The sequence below is a fragment of the Mchenga conophoros genome, linkage group LG23 (assembly GCF_057382185.1).
Source record: "Mchenga conophoros isolate Kocher_MC1m ecotype Shallow Benthic linkage group LG23, M_conophoros_male_GT1.1, whole genome shotgun sequence".
Classification (NCBI taxonomy): Eukaryota; Metazoa; Chordata; class Actinopteri; order Cichliformes; family Cichlidae; genus Mchenga; species Mchenga conophoros.
In genome coordinates this window covers 41,218,537-41,238,264 of record NC_140547.1, presented here as the reverse complement: position 1 = coordinate 41,238,264, position 19,728 = coordinate 41,218,537, and the positions used below count along the sequence as shown (strand labels likewise).

The 19,728-nt window shown below is 40.7% G+C and overlaps 3 protein-coding genes across 3 annotated transcripts; 2 read left to right on the top strand and 1 right to left on the bottom strand.

Moving 5' to 3' along the window:
- Positions 1-2,051: 2,051 nt before the first annotated feature.
- unc50 (unc-50 homolog (C. elegans)) lies at positions 2,052-5,625 on the bottom strand. The gene is made up of 6 exons (XM_085264910.1): positions 5,480-5,625; positions 4,363-4,628; positions 4,056-4,176; positions 3,809-3,948; positions 3,432-3,539; positions 2,052-2,735 (listed from the first exon to the last, which is right to left on the bottom strand). The coding sequence occupies exons 2-6, from the start codon at positions 4,622-4,624 to the stop codon at positions 2,569-2,571; spliced, it is 798 nt and encodes a 265-aa protein (XP_085121036.1). The 5' UTR covers positions 4,625-4,628; positions 5,480-5,625; the 3' UTR covers positions 2,052-2,568.
- Positions 5,626-6,029: 404 nt separating this feature from the next.
- On the top strand, positions 6,030-12,089 carry ndufs1 (NADH:ubiquinone oxidoreductase core subunit S1). Its single transcript, XM_085264909.1, has 19 exons — positions 6,030-6,162; positions 6,833-6,909; positions 7,054-7,145; positions 7,758-7,865; positions 8,022-8,098; positions 8,219-8,300; positions 8,395-8,525; positions 8,941-9,126; positions 9,221-9,355; positions 9,476-9,590; positions 9,734-9,879; positions 9,975-10,103; positions 10,205-10,334; positions 10,565-10,725; positions 10,825-10,979; positions 11,148-11,323; positions 11,410-11,544; positions 11,630-11,702; positions 11,813-12,089. The coding sequence occupies exons 2-19, from the start codon at positions 6,837-6,839 to the stop codon at positions 11,902-11,904; spliced, it is 2,196 nt and encodes a 731-aa protein (XP_085121035.1). The 5' UTR covers positions 6,030-6,162; positions 6,833-6,836; the 3' UTR covers positions 11,905-12,089.
- A 979-nt stretch (positions 12,090-13,068) lies between these two features.
- LOC146547858 (ras-related and estrogen-regulated growth inhibitor) lies at positions 13,069-18,429 on the top strand. Its single transcript, XM_085265123.1, has 8 exons — positions 13,069-13,149; positions 13,310-13,422; positions 14,501-14,557; positions 14,687-14,760; positions 15,689-15,827; positions 16,110-16,203; positions 16,837-16,908; positions 17,302-18,429. The coding sequence occupies exons 2-8, from the start codon at positions 13,371-13,373 to the stop codon at positions 17,408-17,410; spliced, it is 597 nt and encodes a 198-aa protein (XP_085121249.1). The 5' UTR covers positions 13,069-13,149; positions 13,310-13,370; the 3' UTR covers positions 17,411-18,429.
- The last annotated feature ends 1,299 nt before the right edge of the window (positions 18,430-19,728 follow it).

Below are 19,728 nucleotides of genomic sequence, written 5' to 3'. Positions count from 1 at the left end.
ACAATAAAACGCCACTTGACTTGACGGCTGAATGCTCTTTCTCATTAAATTTATCTGCTAGATAAAAGTACAGCTACTTTATTTCCCATTGAGAGAAAAAAATATGCACACAGAGATGGAGAAAGGTGTGAGAAAGACAGCAGAGGAAGATGGTAAGTAATTTTCAAAGGTTAGAACTGTACATTTGAGAGAAACATTTTATCAGCTGGAAAATTAACTCATACACATAATGTGATTAAATTGTGTTTTTTGTGAAACGTCATGCAAAATTTTTTGTTATTGAAAGACTGCATGGAAATATTGTACCAGGCAGTTAGATACAGTCGAGTGCACACAAAACTAGTTCGTTTGCAGAACTGTGGTGAAGATCACAGTGATGCACAACTGGACTGGTACAGAGCAGGCTTTGGTGTTCATGGTCATTAGGTTAAATCCTGAGTAGGAAACATCAAATATATTTAAATATTTAACCTCCTAGGACCTGGCGTCCACATATGTGGACATCACATTTTGGGTTATTTAGACCAAAATACTCAATTTTGCTCTACAAGGGCCTGATATCCACTTACGAGGACATTATACTGCTACTGTTCTATCAAAGTTTTAAACGAATATCCTCATGTGGCTCTCATTTTTCTTAGAGACAAAAATTAGGTAAAAAAAAACAAATCTGGTAATTCTTTGTTTTTACATTCATCAGGACCCAATCAGCCCAAATATCAAAGGGAAATTAAAAATGCATGCCGTGGAAGAGGTCGGGTCTTAGGAGGTTAAAGTGACGGTGCTGATTACATTCACACACTAAATCCTACATTTAATACGTCTTCACACAGCCCTTCTCCATTAGTATCTACTCGAGTCAACTCAACACATATTTAAGGGTTTTCTAATAGGTGGCAGCACCTGGTACCAAGTCCTTTCTTAGCACCTATTGAGCCAGGGTTCCAAGCGATCCAAGGCAATCCAAAAATGTGGCGTCGTCAGACTGCGTGTCACTCAGTGAGCGATGAGAGCGTGGGATAACAAAAGAGTTTGAGATTACAGAGGAGCTGGCATCAATGCACTCAGTGAAATGGATGACAGTAAGTGATTTATTCACTTTTGTTACTGTCAGAGCACACCAGTATCACTGATGGACTTTTAATCTTTTCTGAAAACTTAAGAGATGCTGAGAAGATGTTCCTTGGAGCTACCTTCATGTGTGCATTTCTGTTACTGTTACAAGGGGAAAAAACTGCAGATGAAGTAATTCAACTACAAGCAAAACAGCAGCTGCACTTTGTATAAAGTTAAACTTTTTTTGCAAAAATATGTACTTTTTGCTCTGGGAATGTTGATTAAATAGTGATAACATTTTAACATGCCTATTTTACCTTTCCATTGCCTAATTTTAACATCTGCTCTTACCAACAGCCATTTATGAAAAAATAAAATTAATATTAAGCAGAACTGAGTTCAGTTTATTGGTGCGGAATTTGGGAAAATCAGTTTCTCACTCATGACATTTTGAATGAGGCCACTGACATGCACACACAGAAAGGCAAACATCCCATAATTATTGGAATTACTTGAATGAGTTCTTTAATGCGTGCAGGCTGGATATTATGTTTTCTTAAATAAAATTACATTTTTATGGACTTTAAGATAAATTTTCTACCTTTAGGGCTATTTATTTATCCCTACTGGTAACATAACTTTCATAAAGTTAAGACTACATTAATTTTCCATTTTATTTAGAACATCACAGGATAGCACGATGACTATTTTACCCTTTTTTGCTTTGTATCATCAGTATGAACTGATGGGACACACTGAACACATCTGCTAAGATCTTCCAGCCTTTGTAATAGTCACTCTTCATTTACACAGAAAGCAAAAGCATCAGCGATGCTTCAGCGAGTTTCTCAGTTGTGATTGCAACTGCAACAGCGACACCATGAGACTGAAGCGTGTTACTACAAAAGCAATCCAGAGAACAAAAACGCTGCTGCTGCTGGGAGCTTTAAACTAAACTGTGCTGAACCTGTGCCAGCACATAAAACTGAGGCACCTTAAGTTAAAACCTTTTATTGAAAGTGCTTTGGAATGTACACTTTTAGAAAAGAAAAGAAAGAAAATAAGTTTGCATCCCATGTTTCTAACTTAACTTTTTTTCCTTCTTCAATAAGCAGAATCTGATTATTTTTTTAAGAAAACTCAAAGAAACAAAGCAAACTCATCAAAAACAAACCTCTGTGTTTATATTACAACCTGCCAGAGTCATATTTACAAATCATTCAAAAAAAACAACAGTAAAAGCTGCGTCTCATCCCCACCCCCCCATCGTTTCTGTCACCAGTCTGAACACATCACCGTTTACGGACTTTGTAGCCGCAGCTCAACATCACAGCCAAACAGAAAATCAAGAGAGAGCTGAGCAGTGTCACCCAGCTCGGCATCAATCAACCAGTTTACCAAGAGTCCACCAGAGGTCCCTCTCAGCAAAATCCTGTCTGACAGCAGCTGGACGTGGAGTCATTGTCACGTAGAGATGAGCTGAAAACAGATTTTGCGTCAGCCTGGAGCCAGCTAGTGTCCAATCTCAGAGGCAAGCCGGTCCTGCATGACTCTGTACTTGTAAAAAGAGCAGAGACCCCGAGTGAAGTTCCAGCCCAGAGATATGGAGAGGATGTAGAGAAGGCCGAGCAAAGCAAAGGGGTAGAGCAGCACCACGGTGTTCTTCAGGAAGGGTAGAGCTGTGAGGATTGAAAGAGAAGACTCTTTACATGAACCACTGACAGCAAGAACTACATTTCTCTCAAGGTATACGTGCTCCATGGTGGTCATGCTGCCTTATAGCCACAAAGAAAATGAATCTCTAATAAGTTAAAGCCTTCTCACTTTACTTTAGCGAAAACACCTGTAGATGTGTGTAAATTCAAAGTTTAGTCTGCTGCACTTGTGTCAATGTCACCAAATGGCCACTAGATGGTAGCAAAACCAAGATCACAGTTTAGTGCTGTATTACATTTTGTTATTGCACATCTAAGCCCATAAAATACTAATAATGTTGAAAATTAGGGCTGATTGGACTTTGTAAATTATAGCAAAATTATAGTTGTTAAGTTACAAAAATTTATGAAACATTTTCATGCGCAGTAGAAAATGTTATGCTACTTTTCTGATCACCTTTTGGCGTTAATCACCAATTTACAGCAGCTTTTTAGTGATAACAAAGTGACACATTGTTGGAGAAATCAACAGTCAGTATTTTCACAGATTAAGACTAAGAAAATCAACAAATGATGAACCTGAAAATTCATAAATTAAAAAAAATAAGATTTTTTTTTCATTTCTAATGTAACTAAGATATAATGAAATTGAATTTTCAGCAATAAATCAAAAACAGATTAAGAAAATGCATGCAGCATTATGATGTGCAGGGTACTTACCGTTGTACCCTAAGAAGGTTATGTAGAGATAATAACCAATAGCAATCAACCATAGAGTGTTTCCGACAAAATATCCCAAGAACCAATCTGAACTTATCATCACAAGATCTAAAAAACACACAAAACAACACACAAGAAGAGTCATCAGTGCTGTAATGCATCTATGGAGAAATTATCAAGCCTAAATATTAGCAACTGCCATGGTACAAAATTTAAGAAATGAAAAAGAGAAATGTAGTGAAGCAAGAGCATCATAAACATTTCTTTAGCCCTTTAAATTTTATTTTAACTGTACTGACAAACATTTGTTGGTTTGAATCAGATGATTTAATTTCACACATGCTGATTAAACTCATACAGATCTACAGGCTACTCACGGTTGATGAAGAAAAGTTGCAGGAAGTGCAGGATGACTAAAAGCGGGTAGAAAGCATTGAGGTGAACGTCAAATGCGTAGCCCCACTCCACGTCAAAGTTTCTGCTGGGTTGTTTCAGCAGGTACCTGTTGGTGACCACCCTGGAGAAGAACACATAAGATTTGGCATGCAGTAAAGAACAAACAATACGCCTTAATTAGAGTAAATAAGAAGACATCTCATTAATTTATTCAATGCTACTGCTCACCACATTATAGTTGATATGAGCAGACCGACTCCTATACAGTCAACAAAGACGACCCAGAGCAGCAGCTTCAGCGTCTCCACGACTCCCATTTCCAACACAAGACCGAAGCCTATTGTTGACACTGCACAACAACACAGGGAGTGTTTAGGTATCATAGCAGACAGCCAACATCGGGGTTTCACTGGCAGGACAAGTGATTGTTTAAATGTAGTCAAACAGATTAGGTTAGAGGTAAAATTCACAAATATCCTCATCAAACCTTGACCACAGTGCTCTTTAATTATTTAGGGAATGAGTATTGACTTACCACATAGCCAGATACTGAGCAGGACCAGGAAAGCAGGATCATCTCTGGCCCACTGATCTTTAGTCTGTTTCCTGTACTGGAAGTTGCGATACACCCTCTGAGGAGAGGTAAACAGGTAAAGCATCTGCCACAGGGCGAACTCAAAGTCCATTTGTCTGAAATGAAGCAGCCGCCGCAGATACTTGTAGCGCTTCGCACCCGCTGTGTGGCGTGCAGCGTCCCTGGAAGCCAGGGCACCGTTGCTGTTTGTGGTTGGCAACATGGTGCTGAAAATCAGATGAGAAGAGTGAAAAGTGAAAAGGACTCTAACCTGAGACAAAATTAGGATGAATTTATAACTATACTGTATTATGCCATTTTATGCCTACTCTCAAAGCTTCCAGAGCAATGATGGATGATTTACGTGCATTTCCACTCATTTTTATTACACCTGACATGCTCTGTGTGATACGTTTGCCATATAAATGTGCTTAAATGCTTAGTATGAAGGATTTGGTGCGTGATTGTAAAATTGATAAGGAACCCACAATAAAGCCATTTTGGAAAACCATGGACAGCCATAGAGAAGTTCATCAAGCTTAACTCCTAGACACGATGCCCTACAGCCTAGTGTAAGTTATATATAAGCTGTACCTTAGCTGTAAATTCTGGTTTCAAATTTGGCACATAGTCCTGCAAAGCAAACTTGTACACTATATCTTCTTAACCTGTAATATTATATATGTCCTACAGCAAGTTGTGATTGATAAGCATTCTTGGCTTTCTTCAATAAAAAAAAAAAAACAACTGCTTAAAAAGAACAGCACAGAAGCAGCTATCTGGTGCATTTTCACTAAGTTGGATTAAACATCTACACATTATGTAAAGTCATCTCATACGTATCAATTAAATAGGACACACACTAAATAATAATAGTGACTTCCTGCATAAACACTGATATGTTTTAATCTCCTTGTCGCTTTGTTTGCTAGCAGACACAGTTAGCACGTTGCTAGCTACTTTAATAAGATGAGACGGCCCGTTAAGTCTCACCAGCAATAACCATAACGCAAATTGCTCAGTAGCTATTTAGTTTTTTGGTAAACGACTGAAATTCCTCACTTAACGACAAAATTACCTGTTTCTCTTGCAGTCCTTCACATGAGAAAGCCCAAACTACTGCTCGTTTTCTGTAGCTGTTTGCATATGATGCTTCCTGAACTGTCGCGAAAATGCACACGTAGATAGTTCCGGTAACGTTCCCTTCCTCATGGGAAATGTAGTCAAAGGTGAAGTTTGAACTTTCATACGGTGAGAAAGTCTCCAGTGTGGCAATTTAAAACGCCGTGTAGTTATCAGTGGGTTTTTTGTTTGTTTGTTTGTTTGTTTTATTTTGTTTTTTCCCAAAACACAGACCAATATATCATTACTTTGTTCCATATTATTAATACATTTTATGTCCACAAGATAAAATTTACAAACCGAGTTCAGTTTCTTTTTTTTTCAAACACCGTCATGTTTTAAATAATTGAGATTTCAAATTTTATTTTAGAGTTTTAATTTACTTTACTTTAATTTTTTTAATTTTTTAAGTCGGGGACATTTTGTTGCTACATTGAAGCTACAGACTGTAAATAAAAACTGCAATTTATGCTGAATATTAGTGTTTGAACGATTTTAAGACTTTTATTGTGAAAAGTGTGACCTCGTATTCAAGCGGAAACACGACATCCTGCTATTTCCGCTAACGCCATAGCCGTTTCAATTGGTGGTATAACTAAGATCACCGCTGTTCTGGTCAAGAAGGCCAAATAGCGAAAGGTAAGAACCAAACAAATGTGATGCATACATGAACGCATCGACATATATGTGTAATTAAATGGAAGGAAACGAAAAAGGAAATATTTGAGCTTATAACTTCAGTTACCCTCTACGAACATGCAGCGTCTCTGTGTCCTTGAGTAATACTGTTAGCTGTCACTGTTAGCCCGCAGCTCATTAGCACATCCACATAAGCAGAGTATTATTTAAAGCCGTTGTGCTGTGCTGTTTGATGTTTTGTTGTCTCGATATTATTTGTAAATTCTTCATTTCTCTGCATTATTTTGTTAAAATGCTGAACACTGAAATCGCGGCCATAACACTTGTTATTGTTGACAGCTGCAAAGCCCAGACGCACTGGGTACCGTGGCTCAGGAGTAGGAGTTTGTCACCTAAACTAGACTTACTAAATCAAACATAACAACCATGTAATAAAGCATTTTCAGAATATAGATGGGGACAAAAGTGGCAACAGCAGAGGCCTTTAGTGCACTGTCGTTTTTCTGCACTGTAGTGATTGTGTTATAAAAACAAAAGTAACGATCTGGCATTTATGCTTGATTTCTCCTTTGCAAACACTTGTGTACACTTTAAGTAATTATAATGACTTCAGCATTAGCACATTGAGTATGTGCTAATGCTGAGTACGCTCATATGTTTTCTCTCACAGAGTCATGTTGCGACTGCCGACCGTTGGCCGGGCTCTAGCTGGAGCTGCCAAGGGCAGCCTGGCTTCTTCCAACCCAGGTATGGTCTGTGAGTTAAAGTAGAGATTACATAGCAGTTAATGCAAGTTTCTAAATATAGCACCTACTGTATGCATGTAACAGGCATAAAAATGTGCCTGTTGATTGAGTAGGATCTTTTCTTTCTATGTGCATGCACTTCAAGTGCGTACCCCAGTGCGTGCAGCCAGCAACATGGTGGAGGTATTTGTGGATGGGAAACCAGTGGAGGTGGAGCCTGGAACTACTGTGCTGCAGGTACGAAAGCTTCAGTACACAATTTTACTGCAAGCTGTTGTAGATGTCACATAGTGTTGCCAGCTCATGCTGTGTAGTACTTTGTGGTATCTGTGTTTTCATGACAGTAATTTCGTGCATCAATGTGAATCAAAGTGAATCTGAGCTTCATATTCAAAAATGGGCTCAAATACACTAATTCTGTATCTAACAGGTAGCCAGTGTAGAGTAGCGAGGATAGGGGTAATGAACAAATGGGTCAGTTTTAGGTAGCTAGCTAATCTCTGGATTAAGTTTTGGCCTAGTTTTCAAACACTGTGAAATAACACCACGCAGTCTGGATTTATGATTCCTTCAAGCACCAGTCAACTGGGCAGTAACCACTTAGGACAGATCAGCTGACATTTAGTCACTTTCCTGTTTTATAAAGGAATATTAGTGCAATAGGAATGTGCATATTTTAGCAAAGCTTTGACTCATCTGTTAGTCATTTTCACATTTTAATTCTAAAGAAGGCAGACCACAAAATTAGCAAGAAAACGTAAAATACCTGGCAATCTATTCGCTAAAGCCTGGATTGTAATTTCACATCACGTATATTAACCAAATTGCCTTGTTTCTTTTCCTGGCTAGGCCTGTGAGAAGGTTGGGGTTCAAATCCCCAGGTTCTGTTACCACGAGCGCCTCTCTGTGGCAGGAAACTGCCGCATGTGTCTGGTGGAGATTGAGAAAGCACCAAAGGTAACGTCAGGCTACTGTTTATACTTGATGAAAAGGATTTTAGCTGAGACTGAGTTTAAGATGCTTTGGGACCAATCTCAGCGTAAATGATTAATCTATTAATGATTAATGATTAATTTATTTGTAATGTATGCGTATTGTGTCATGTGCCCTCAGCCAGTAGCAGCCTGCGCCATGCCCGTCATGAAAGGCTGGAACATCCTCACCAACTCAGAGAAAACACGAAAAGCCAGGTAAAAACTGTAGCGGTCTCTGGTTCTAGCTTAATGTTATTCAAACTTTGGGCACACTTTGAAAACAAGTCAAACTAAGGAAAATTAAAGGCGTGTATTCATGTGTTTGTGTCTCATCAGAGAGGGAGTAATGGAGTTCCTGTTGGCCAACCACCCACTGGACTGCCCTATTTGTGATCAGGGAGGAGAGTGTGACCTGCAGGTAACCTTGCAGAAGTGTAATTTAAGTTATTCTCATGAGTGCATTTAGATCAAAGGATCAGCTTTTTTCCCGTCTTTTTCTCCTCTTTTCTCAGGATCAGTCCATGCAGTTCGGTTCAGACCGCAGCCGCTTCTCAGAAGGAAAGAGAGCAGTGGAGGACAAAAACATCGGGCCTCTCATTAAAACCATCATGACCCGCTGCATTCAGTGCACGCGCTGCGTCCGGTGAGTGTCATGTACACGTCAGTCACGAATAATGTAATAATGTGGCATTAACAGCGATGTAATGTGGCAAAAGACACGTTACATTCATGGAAGGTCCACAATTCCTTTATAATTGTGTTTTAAACTACCTAGAAACCGAACATGAGGACATAATAAAGACCGATAACACACTTATTCATCTAAAACGCACACATACATGCACAGTGCTAGACATCAATGTGTGCTTCAAGAGGGAAAGGTCACAGTAATTAAAGAAAATATTGCACTTCTGTAATAAAGGGTGAATAAATAACTAAAAGCAGTGTTGAAAGATTTGATGTACAGTGATTAAAACCAGTTCATGCTTTGATGGAGCTGTAACATTTGCATGGAGGTGGATATTCAAACAGCTTGCCCTGCCTGCGTGTGTTTGTAGTTTTGCAAGCGAGATTGCCGGCGTTGAAGACCTGGGAACGACAGGAAGAGGAAACGACTTGCAGATCGGGACGTACGTGGAGAAGATGTTCATGTCGGAGCTGTCGGGCAACGTTATCGATATCTGTCCTGTGGGGGCGCTCACCTCCAAGCCCTACGCCTTCACTGCAAGACCGTGGGAGACTAGGTAGGAAAGGGTCTGATGCTCGATTGTATTTAACACGAGTTCTCTTGAACTTCCCGGAGCAGTTTTACGTCATGTTGTTCCGCCGTCTTTGCAGGAAAACCGAGTCAATCGATGTGTTGGACGCTGTCGGTAGCAATATTGTTGTGAGCACACGTGGAGGCGAGGTGATGAGGATACTGCCCAGGCTCCACGATGACATCAATGAGGAATGGATTTCTGATAAGACCAGGTAATACAGAACTGGACATAAAGTCTCACACTTTATAATCATCTTTAAAACAGTTGGGTGTGTTTTTGTTTTAAATATATATATCTATTCCACTGTATCTGAACTAAACTGTATCTGCAGGTTTGCATATGATGGGTTGAAGAGGCAGAGGCTGACCCAACCAATGGTGAAGGATGAATCAGGTCAGCTGACCCCGACCACCTGGGAGGATGCTCTCACTCGTGTTGCTGGAGCAGTAAGTGCTTTTGCTTCTTTATTGGCTCTTGCTTGGTAATTAAATTAATCATAAATAAATTCTGGGAAACTTTAAGGTTTGTTGTTGTTTGTAGTCAGGAAGTTTGGGGCTGTTGTCATGCATAAATGTTTGTGTTTGTGCAGCTGCAGAGCGTGCAGGGGAGTGAGGTGGCAGCCATAGTGGGAGGGATGGCGGACGCTGAAGCTCTGGTCGCCCTCAAAGATCTCCTCAACAGACTCAACTCAGAAAACCTGTGCACTGAGGAGCTGTTCCCCATGGCAGGTGCAGGGTAAGGAAGAACCTCTCATCATCCCTTAGGTGCTAAAATACATGGCTTTATTAGCTGACAGTGTTATTTTTTACTTCTTTTTTTGCTTTCTGCAGAACTGACCTGCGTTCCAACTACCTGCTAAACTCTCGCATTGCTGGCATTGAGGACTGTGACCTGCTGCTGCTCGTGGGAACGAACCCTCGCTATGAAGCCCCACTGTTCAATGCCAGAATCCGCAAGAGGTAAACACATATCACAGTTAACGGTTTGTTATTTAAGTCTAAGTTTTAAGTTGTTTTTTTTTTTTTAAAGTTTTGTAATTGTTATCGTCTCACTCCGTCAGCTGGCTCCATAATGAGCTGCAGATTGCTACGGTGGGCCACAAGGTTGACCTGAGTTACACGTACGATCACCTAGGAGAAGACACTTCAGTCTTGAAGCAGCTGGCCAATGGCACACATGCTTTCTGCAAGGTAATGGGCACTCACGTCGTCCAGTGAGATTCAAAATGGTAAATGGCCTTAAACGCTTGAATATATAGAGAATGAACTCCAACAATCAGATTGCCCGCTATGAGTGAGCGCTTGAAGACAGTGGGAAGGAAAAACTCCCTTTTAACAGGAAGAAACCTCCAGCAGAACCGGGCTCAGGCAGGGGCAGTCATTTCCAGACTGAATATCTTTTTTCCGTTCTCTTCTGGCAGGTCCTTTCAGCTGCCAAGCGTCCAGTTGTGGTTGTGGGCAGCGGCGCTCTGCAAAGAGAAGATGGAGTTGCAATTTTGAGCGCCGTCTCCACCATTGCTCAGAACGCTCGAGCCAGCAGCGGAGTGGAGGACAGCTGGAAAGTCCTTAACGTCCTGCACAGGTACAGCTAAGCAGCTGATTTCAAGTAACCCTAATGCAATGAGATACAGTAGATGCTCATACTGTGTGTGTGTGTGTCTGTGTGTGTGTGTGAGAGCAGGGTGGCGAGTCAAGTGGCTGCCCTCGATCTAGGCTACAAGGCCGGAGTGGACGCCATCAGGAAGAATCCACCTAAAGTGCTTTTCCTGCTGGGAGCTGATGCGGGCTGCATCAGCAGAGCTGACCTGCCCAAAGACAGCCTCATCATCTACCAGGGTATATATACACACACACACACACACACACACACACACACACACACACACACACACACACACACACACACACACACACACACACACACACACACACACACACAGATTTGACAAACCAAATGCTGCTAATCTGGGGACATGAATGAACATCAATTTGCAACCCCTTCAGGTCATCACGGTGACGTAGGAGCACCGATGGCAGACATCATCCTACCCAGTGCTGCATACACGGAGAAAAACGGCACTTATGTCAACACTGAAGGCAGGAGCCAGCACACCAAGATAGCCGTCACTGCTCCTGGAGTCGCCAGAGAGGACTGGAAGATCATCAGAGCTTTGTCTGAAGTAAGCAGGAAGTGTTTTGAGTATTCCATACTGATGTTCACTATTAACACGAAACCAGTCATCTTAACGTCTCTGTGCGTTTTCAGCTGACGGGTGTAACGCTGCCCTACGACTCCTTAGATGAGATCCGATCCAGGCTAGCCGAAGTCTCTCCTAACCTGGTCCGTTACGACGATGTAGAGGAGGCGAACTACTTTAAACAAGCCAATGAGCTCGCTATGGTACAGAAACACAGTTAGTTGGTCTGCCTCTGATTTACCTGACAACTTGATTCAGCTGTTTATCTCCTCACTCTGTTCCTCTCAGACTGTGAACCAGGAGCTCTTAGCAGCTCCTCTGGTGCCGCCTCAGCTTACAGTAAAGGACTTCTACATGACAGGTATGTTTGTTTACTTATTTTTTTATATATATAATAGCTATTTTTTTTCTCTCAAAATAATGTGCAAGCAAATATGTATCATAATCTGTGCTGCTTCGTTCTGTCTTCAGACTCCATCAGCAGGGCTTCCCAAACAATGGCGAAGTGCGTCAAAGCCGTCACAGAAGGAGCCGCCGCCGTCGACGAGCCATCTGTTTGCTGAACACTTGATATGACGACAGCTCTGCCTTTTTCCTCTGAAGCAACACACATCTCTGAACTTTGTGTCTTGAAGTCGCCCTCAATGCTTGTGTATACTGTTGAATCGTTTTCGCCGCTGAGAACCAGCTTTGTGGAATAAATCTGAGAAACATACAAAATATAAATAAAATCCTAAAAATGTCTTTACTCCGGTTTTAAGGTGTTTTTTTTTCCTCCATTGCATCATTTTAATAACATTCAAATTATATCACTTATGACGCCTTCCAAATGCTTTAAAATCAAACGAGTCCTCATATTCTTCACTTTATTTTTGCAATGTATGTTTTTTAAAATATGTATTATATTACTAGACTCTAGAAATGAAGTAATAAGTCAGAATTTGGACTCCTGTAGGAGCTCTGCATGTTCTGAGTTTAAAATAATCCTTATTTACACTGAGCTGCAGTGCAGCTCCTCATTTTATCCACTGTTGGAAACAAGTTTTAGCTCCTCTCCCTTCCTTTCTTCTGACTGGCTGCCCCTCACAAACAAAAGACTGCAGGTGCTGTGACTGAGATGACCATATAAGGACGTCCTATCTCTATGGCATGTAGATCCAAGTGCACAAAACAATATGTGAAGCCTGAGCTTTTGACTCACAGAGTGACTTCATGTTTTATATGAGCATCCAGCATTGAAGCAGTATATCTGCATGGCAGAAGGTAAAGAAAAGCATGATGGGTTTCACACCTTCCTTCTGAAATGTAGCTGTTTAAAAGTTTTTTAATATTCATTCTATAACAGACAGAAAAATAAACTCTAAGAAACACTTGAGCTCCAAAATATGCTCTTGGCCCAGTTGACATTCTGAAATTGAAGTATGTGCACTCAGAGCCACTCATCTGAGTCTCAAAGTTATTATAGTGAGGCTTGAGATCGTTCTGGACTCTGGGTCGATATCTGTTGTCAAAGAACTTCTGTAGATAGAGGCGAGCTTTTGATGTGATTAAGTAGTTAAAGGAGTGCCTGTGTGCTTGTTCTCAATGGATCCAAAATAGGATGTGCGCTCGGAGTTGGACGCCATTCCCACAGACAAATGGCTCCTGTCATATGCAGTTACCTAAGAGAGAGAGGGGGGGGACACAGGAGAGAAGAGGAGACAGTCTCATCTCTCCACTCTTTGTCTGCTCAGTGTCTAAGACCAAGCAGCGAGTTCATTTATTGTTTTTTACTACTCCCCATATCTGGAGTTTATTTTCACTTTATGGTCAGTACTATGGCAGTAGTAAGTCTTCTATTCAGTTTCTAGCTTCATTGTTCGTGCTCTTTCTCAGTTCTTTGAGACTGTGTGCAGTTTTTATTATTTTTACATTTACTTTTGTTTTGTCTCCCAAAGCTGGCTCAGCATCCTCTGCTCTTCCCTGCAGGGCATCAATCGGGGACAAACAGCAGGGCACACGCTGGACTAATTTTGGCTACAACAGGAAAATGGTTCCAGTTAAACTTCTCATTCTGGGAGCTCAGAACACTGGGAAAACAGGTAAGCTGGAGACAAAGCAGCTGAAAACCACAGGCACGCAGAGAGGGGGACGTGCTTTTTAAGTTCTGAATCAGATAACATCTCAGCAGTGCATGAAAGAGGTTAAGTTTAGGGTTAACTGCGAGCCACGGTTTAAAGGTTTTTGCTAAAAATGGAAAACCTAGAGTGTTTATCTTTCATAGCACTGACATGTACCTCCATCACCTCCACTGCTATGTTTTGAATGTCATATAGGTCTGCTACTTTTGTCCAGCTCTAAAAATAGCCCGTCTTCAGTTGAGTGTAATAGACAAACTTGTTGCTTCATTTCAAATGTTTGTGCGCTCGACTATGAGCTCAGCTGCTTTCATGCACTGAGAAGACAGATTCATGGCACAGTTATAGAGACATTACAACACACCCATAACATTTTAATATTACACATATTCCTACGAAAATAACTGAGGAAACATAAGACGTGTGATGAGTAAAAATTATCATACATTCTTACAGTATAATGACTAATGCGAATAGCAAACTCCAAAAATAGCAATGCCAGATTTAGCTGTCGGCACTTTGTCAATGGTTTAAAGGCTCACACATCAAATTCCATTAATTTCCTTCATATTAGAAGGACCAGAGTAAATTTCAGGGAACAAAACATCTATGCACAATGTCAACAAAGTCTGCATGCTGGGATTCGATTGTGACAGTGGTGGGCAGCATGCCTGAAAATAAACTCAGTGTTTTTCCAGGTGTAAAGGCTCAAGTGATGATTTAAACAAGCGTGTTTAACCTTTTAATGTATCCTGATAAAATACAGCAAGGCCTTAAATAGCAGACATGAAAGTCAAACAGACACGAGCCTTTGGGCTCTTTCCACCCAAACACAAAGGAAGCACTTGTGCATTTATTTAAATAAAGTCACAAAGAGGGTCGTTCTGAAGGCAACACTCACATAAGGAGGCATGACGTGAGCACGGGATGCTTTAGATCAGATTCAAATGACTAAAAGGAACTTTGTGTGTGTGCGACTGTGCAGAATGTGTTAGAAATATGCTTCTCGCCTTCAGCCACAGTGTCTGTTTTGTGTCTCCAGCGCTGTGTGTTCGTTTCATAACCAAGCGATTTATTGGTGAATACGACCATAAAAAGGGTAAGACCTGGGTAAATATTTTTGCATTGCTGACAGTAAACATTACATAACTTACCTGAGTTCTTCACTGGCAGGATTTTTGAAAGTGACACAGTTCTCTGCGTGTGTCTGTGTGTGTGTGTTCTTCAGAGGTGACCTACAAATGCAGCCGGGTGGTGGATCAGGAAGCTGTCGATCTGGAGATTCTGGACTTAACTTGGAAGGTAAATATTGACTTTTATTTGTAGTTTTTTAAAAGGCTAGACTTTTGCTGTGTCCAAATTATTTGTTATGTTTTTCAAATCAAAGCATTTATTTTGCAAAATTTTCAAATGTTTTTTGTTCTGCCACGTAAAAGTCAACTTTAGAGGGGGGTTTGTTGTTGCTGTTTTTAAATAATTTGCAAACAAGTTTTTGTATGGAGGGTCACAAGTGCCAAAATAGATTAACTAATTGCATCACTAAATAATTAATTGACTATGTCAGTAATTAAAATTGAAATTATTTTATAAATATGTAATTAATTAATTAAATAGCAATTCATTTCTTTTAAAACTTCAGAAAAATGTTTTATTTATTTCCTTTTTTAATTAATTTACTCAATGTTAAATTAATTATTTAATGTTGTGTTTAGTTCATTCATTTTGTCACTCACAGTCCTCCACAGTCTGCAGTGTAGTTGGACAAGTAATGCCATTTGTTTCAGTTGTTACACCCATTACACTTCTTGCTTGTTTCCTAATTCCAGTACCAGTAGGTAGTTCAGTTTCCAGCTTCTGCATCTGTATGTTGTGCTTGGGAAAGATACTGAAGATCCTCTTTGTGGGTGTGCATGAGTGATAAAATAAAAATACCTGTGGATGCAGCTTGGAGTGTAAAAGTGCTTTGAGTACTAGCTGAAAGTTAAAAAGACATCATATAAGTTAAATTCCATCAACCATGGACTAAGTGTTGGTAGGACACAGAATACTAATTAACTTTCCAAAGATCAAAGGAGTAGGGCTCTACCGCTTCCTGTTCTGATATAGTATGTATAATATGTTCATAATATATAAATTTATGTTTATTTCATATTGTTGTTAACACATATCCAGCTATGTCTATTATTTATGAATAAATCTGAAAACTTTTTGATGATATATTCTCCTCTAGGAGAGCTCTGTAGCTTCTCTGGAGTCTTCCATTCGCTGGGCTGATGGTTTCCTGCTGCTGTACTCCATCACACAGCGCTTCAGCTTCCTGGAGGTCCCACAACTCAAGACGCTCATTGACCAAACCAAGCAGAATCTGGGTGGGGAGATATTTTGATCTGTATGAGAAAACGGCTGCTGAAAACTGAACTAACAGTCTGTTCTTCACACAAACATCAGGCCTCTGTTCTGTCTCTCTTTCACCTTTACATACACACATAAACACACCCACATATTCACAGATTGAGTGGACGTAGATTCCATGTTTGGTTGTGCCACCCTGTCTTCTGTTAGTAGTGTGCTGACAGAATGACTCCAAACTGCGTGCCATAGGGTCATCGTGATGGTTTATTGTCACTTCACTTTGTGTGTCTGTGTGTCAGTGGTTCCCGCGGTCCTGGTCGCCAATAAGGCAGATTTGGAAATCGGCAGGCAGGTGACAACAGACGAAGGACAGAGACTAGCCAAGGATTTAAGGTTTGAGTGCTCATGTTTTCATATGTGCATGGTAATACTGTACAATGCTTTTCTTGTCTTTGTTATACTTGATAATAAAATAACTTTGTCATTGATTAAGAATAATGTCAGTCCAGTCAAGCTGGGCTGTAACCGTAAGCTGATACTCTTGTACACAACGAGCTGGCAAATCCCAGCTGAAGCTGTTTTAGCCTGCCCATCTTTGCTGTCCATCTGCAAACCACTTTGCAACCCCAGTGCCCCCTTTTATGCTGTTTCTGACTTAATCCATGCCAAATTTGCTGTCACTGATTCATGCTGTGCTCTGAGCTGGAGCTTCTGCTGTTACTCCCTCTTACTTCATGTATAATGTACACATGGAGGGATGGTGAGGCACACAGCATGTAGTCTACTATAAATTATATGGAAACAAGCTTTTTTTGACTACATGGTCAATATTTTATTAATGAATTTCACATTTTTGTTACAGAATTAAATATTTATGTATAGTAGTGTATGTATTGGATATCAATTCTGCTCAGCCTGAATTCCACTATATGGTGCCTACAAAGTCTGAGTGCTAAATAAAGTAAGTAAAAACTATTTCCTTGCATGCTAACTAAATGAGCCATTGATTTCGTTCTGTGTCTTTAGGTGTGGTTTCAGAGAGTTGTCTGTGGCTGAAGCAGTCCTAGCAGTGGAAGCAGCAGTGCTTCAGCTCATCAGGTTTGTTTCTTCTGTGTTTTGTCAGACATGTGATATCCATGCTAGTCAGATTTTAATCGTGTTTTCAGTGTTTCGACTATGAATGCAACATTTTTATTAATTAAATATACTCAAAACAACAGTCAGTACTGCTCCTGATGGACTGCGCCCTGTCACACAGCAATAAACAAAGGTAGTACAAAAGATTTTCTTATAGATGGTGATAGGAAAGATCCTGAACGATACTGGAAAGCAAAAACAATAATTAGACATCTCTCTAGGGTGTACTGTTAGAGCCCAGAGGATTTTATGATTCTTTTTCATGTGCTGTTTGATTGTGTGTGTGTGTGTGTGTGTGTGTGTGTGTGTGTGTGTGTGTGTGTGTGTGTGTGTGTGTGTGTGTGTGTGCCACAGGTTGGTGTTGGATCAGCAGCGCCCTCTGCCTGAACGTCGCTCCTACATGTTGACTGTTCGTCACGCTCTGACCAGGAAACTGACCAGATCTAAGACCATGCAGTGGTGACAACAGCAAACAAACCCCCATGGAAAAAACTGTAGTGTAAAATGGGTTGGGGTTTTTTTTGTTTGTTTTTTGCTTTAGTTCTTTTAGTGTTAGATATCTCCCGTATCTCACATCCAGACTGAGAGTTATCATGCAACGTCTGGGTTTCTGGATTTATGGGTGATGAGACCAGGATTTAAAAAATAGAAACTCGCCAGACACTTTTTATTAGTTATCCCTTGATACTACTGGGTTGGAGTCTTTTTTTGTCTTTAAAAATGTCTTAATTCTTTATAGCATACATTCAAAAAGTTACTGGAAGCATTCTTCACTGACTCTTTTGATCCATTAACATGACAGCATCACAGTTGCAGCAAATTTGTCAACTCTGTGAATCTGTTGCTCCACCACATCACAAATGTGTTCTGTTGGATTGAGATCTGATGACTGTGGAGGCCATTTGAGTACAGTAAACTGGCATGTTAAGGAAACCAGTTTGAGATGATCTGAGCTCTGTCACACATCATGTGTTATGCTGCTATCAGAAAATGAGTTCAGTGTGGTCATAAAGGCACGGAAATGGTTAGCAGCAACAGCAAGGTCTGGTGTGGCATTTAAATAATACATAACAGAAATATCGTTCACCCCATTAAACTACCACTGAATTATCGGTACAAGGCAGAATGTACATGTACCTTTCCAACATACTTTCATGTTAATTGGGCCAAATCAATATTCATCAGACCAGGTAACATTTGTCCAGTTTTTTTTTTTGTTTGTTTGTTTTTTTGAGCCTGTGCAAATTGTAGCCTCAGTGTTGCTGCTGTAGCCCATCTGCTTTGTAAATTCAGAGTTGTAAAAAACGGTTATTCAGTTGACTTCCTGTAAACTCAAATCAGTAAAATCACGTTTCTTTCCCATTTTGATCATGAGATCAAAATGCCCATGTCTAGGCATGTACACAATCAGCTAATCACATGAGTTGCTGCAATACACTTGAGTGGTGTCTGAACTGACTGCTAGAAAGCCTACAACTCAGTGCCCCACATATGGATACTTGTAAAGGCTAATAGTACACTAATAACATTTATTCAGAACTTAATGGGACTGTGGAAGACAACACTGGAGACCAGCTCCAATGCACCTACTGCTGTTCTGCATAGGCCTCAACCACATGAGCCAGCTCATCACTGAGAGTGGATCCAGTTATAGATTCAGGAGTGGAGTGACCGTGAGCTACCACCTGCAAATGGATGACATTACGTTGCATCCCAGGAGTGACTGAAACATTAACTCACTGATCTATCTAACGAGGATCTACAACGAGAACATCAGGATCTGATTTGGACTGGATAAATGTGGTCGAAGGGTTGTAAAGAGAGGAGAGGTGATCCAGACTGAATGGGTGGAGCTACCAGAAGGGAGGATAGCAGATATACAGGACATTTACAACTAAATGGGTATCCCAGAGGAAGCAATGATAAAGATGCACAAAGGTTAGCCACAGCCAAATACCTTGAAAAGGTAAGACAGGCTGTGAGAAACCAGCAGAATCCACGCCATCATTCATCAGATACTCATTTGGAATCTGGCCACCAGAGGAGATGGATGCCACTTATGTGAAGACACAAAAGCATTTCACAACACAGAGAGGTCTCCTTCTAAAGTCCAGCCTGAGGCAATAAAGAAAGAATAAGAGATGATTAGAAAGTGTCAGCATCCATAAATACATCTGAAACATCCACCTGAGATGAGCTACTCCAAGAAAGCCCGAGGCAGCTGAAGACAGATGGTGATGAAGTAAAGGAGGAGGAATTGTCATAGATGACCAAGCCCTGCATGGGATGTACCATTGGCAGATTAAGGAAGTAGGTACCAGTGGCTTAAAGTACAGCAGAGAGGCTCTGATCATGGCAGCACAAGAACAGGCCTCAGAAGAAAGATCCATTGAGTCAAAAATCTACCAGGACCCAAGCTGCAGACTGTGCAAAGGTGCCCTGAAGACTATCCTGCATAAAGTAGCAGAATGTAAGAACCATGAACACTGACACACCAAGTGACTGGGATAGTGTACAGGATCATGTCTGCCCCATATGGACCAGAAGTCCCCAAATCCTGATGGGAGACACCCCCAAAGGTAGTTGAGAACAACGGGCTAAAGTCCTGTGGGACTTCCAGTTAAAAAAAGAGAACCGGCTACTGGTCAACCAACCAGACACAGTGATGGTTGACAAGGAGCAGAAGACCACAACTGTGATAGATGTGGCAATCTATCAGCAACATCGGGAAGAAGGAGCATGAGATAATAGAGAAGTACCAACTGGAGCAGATGTGGAAGG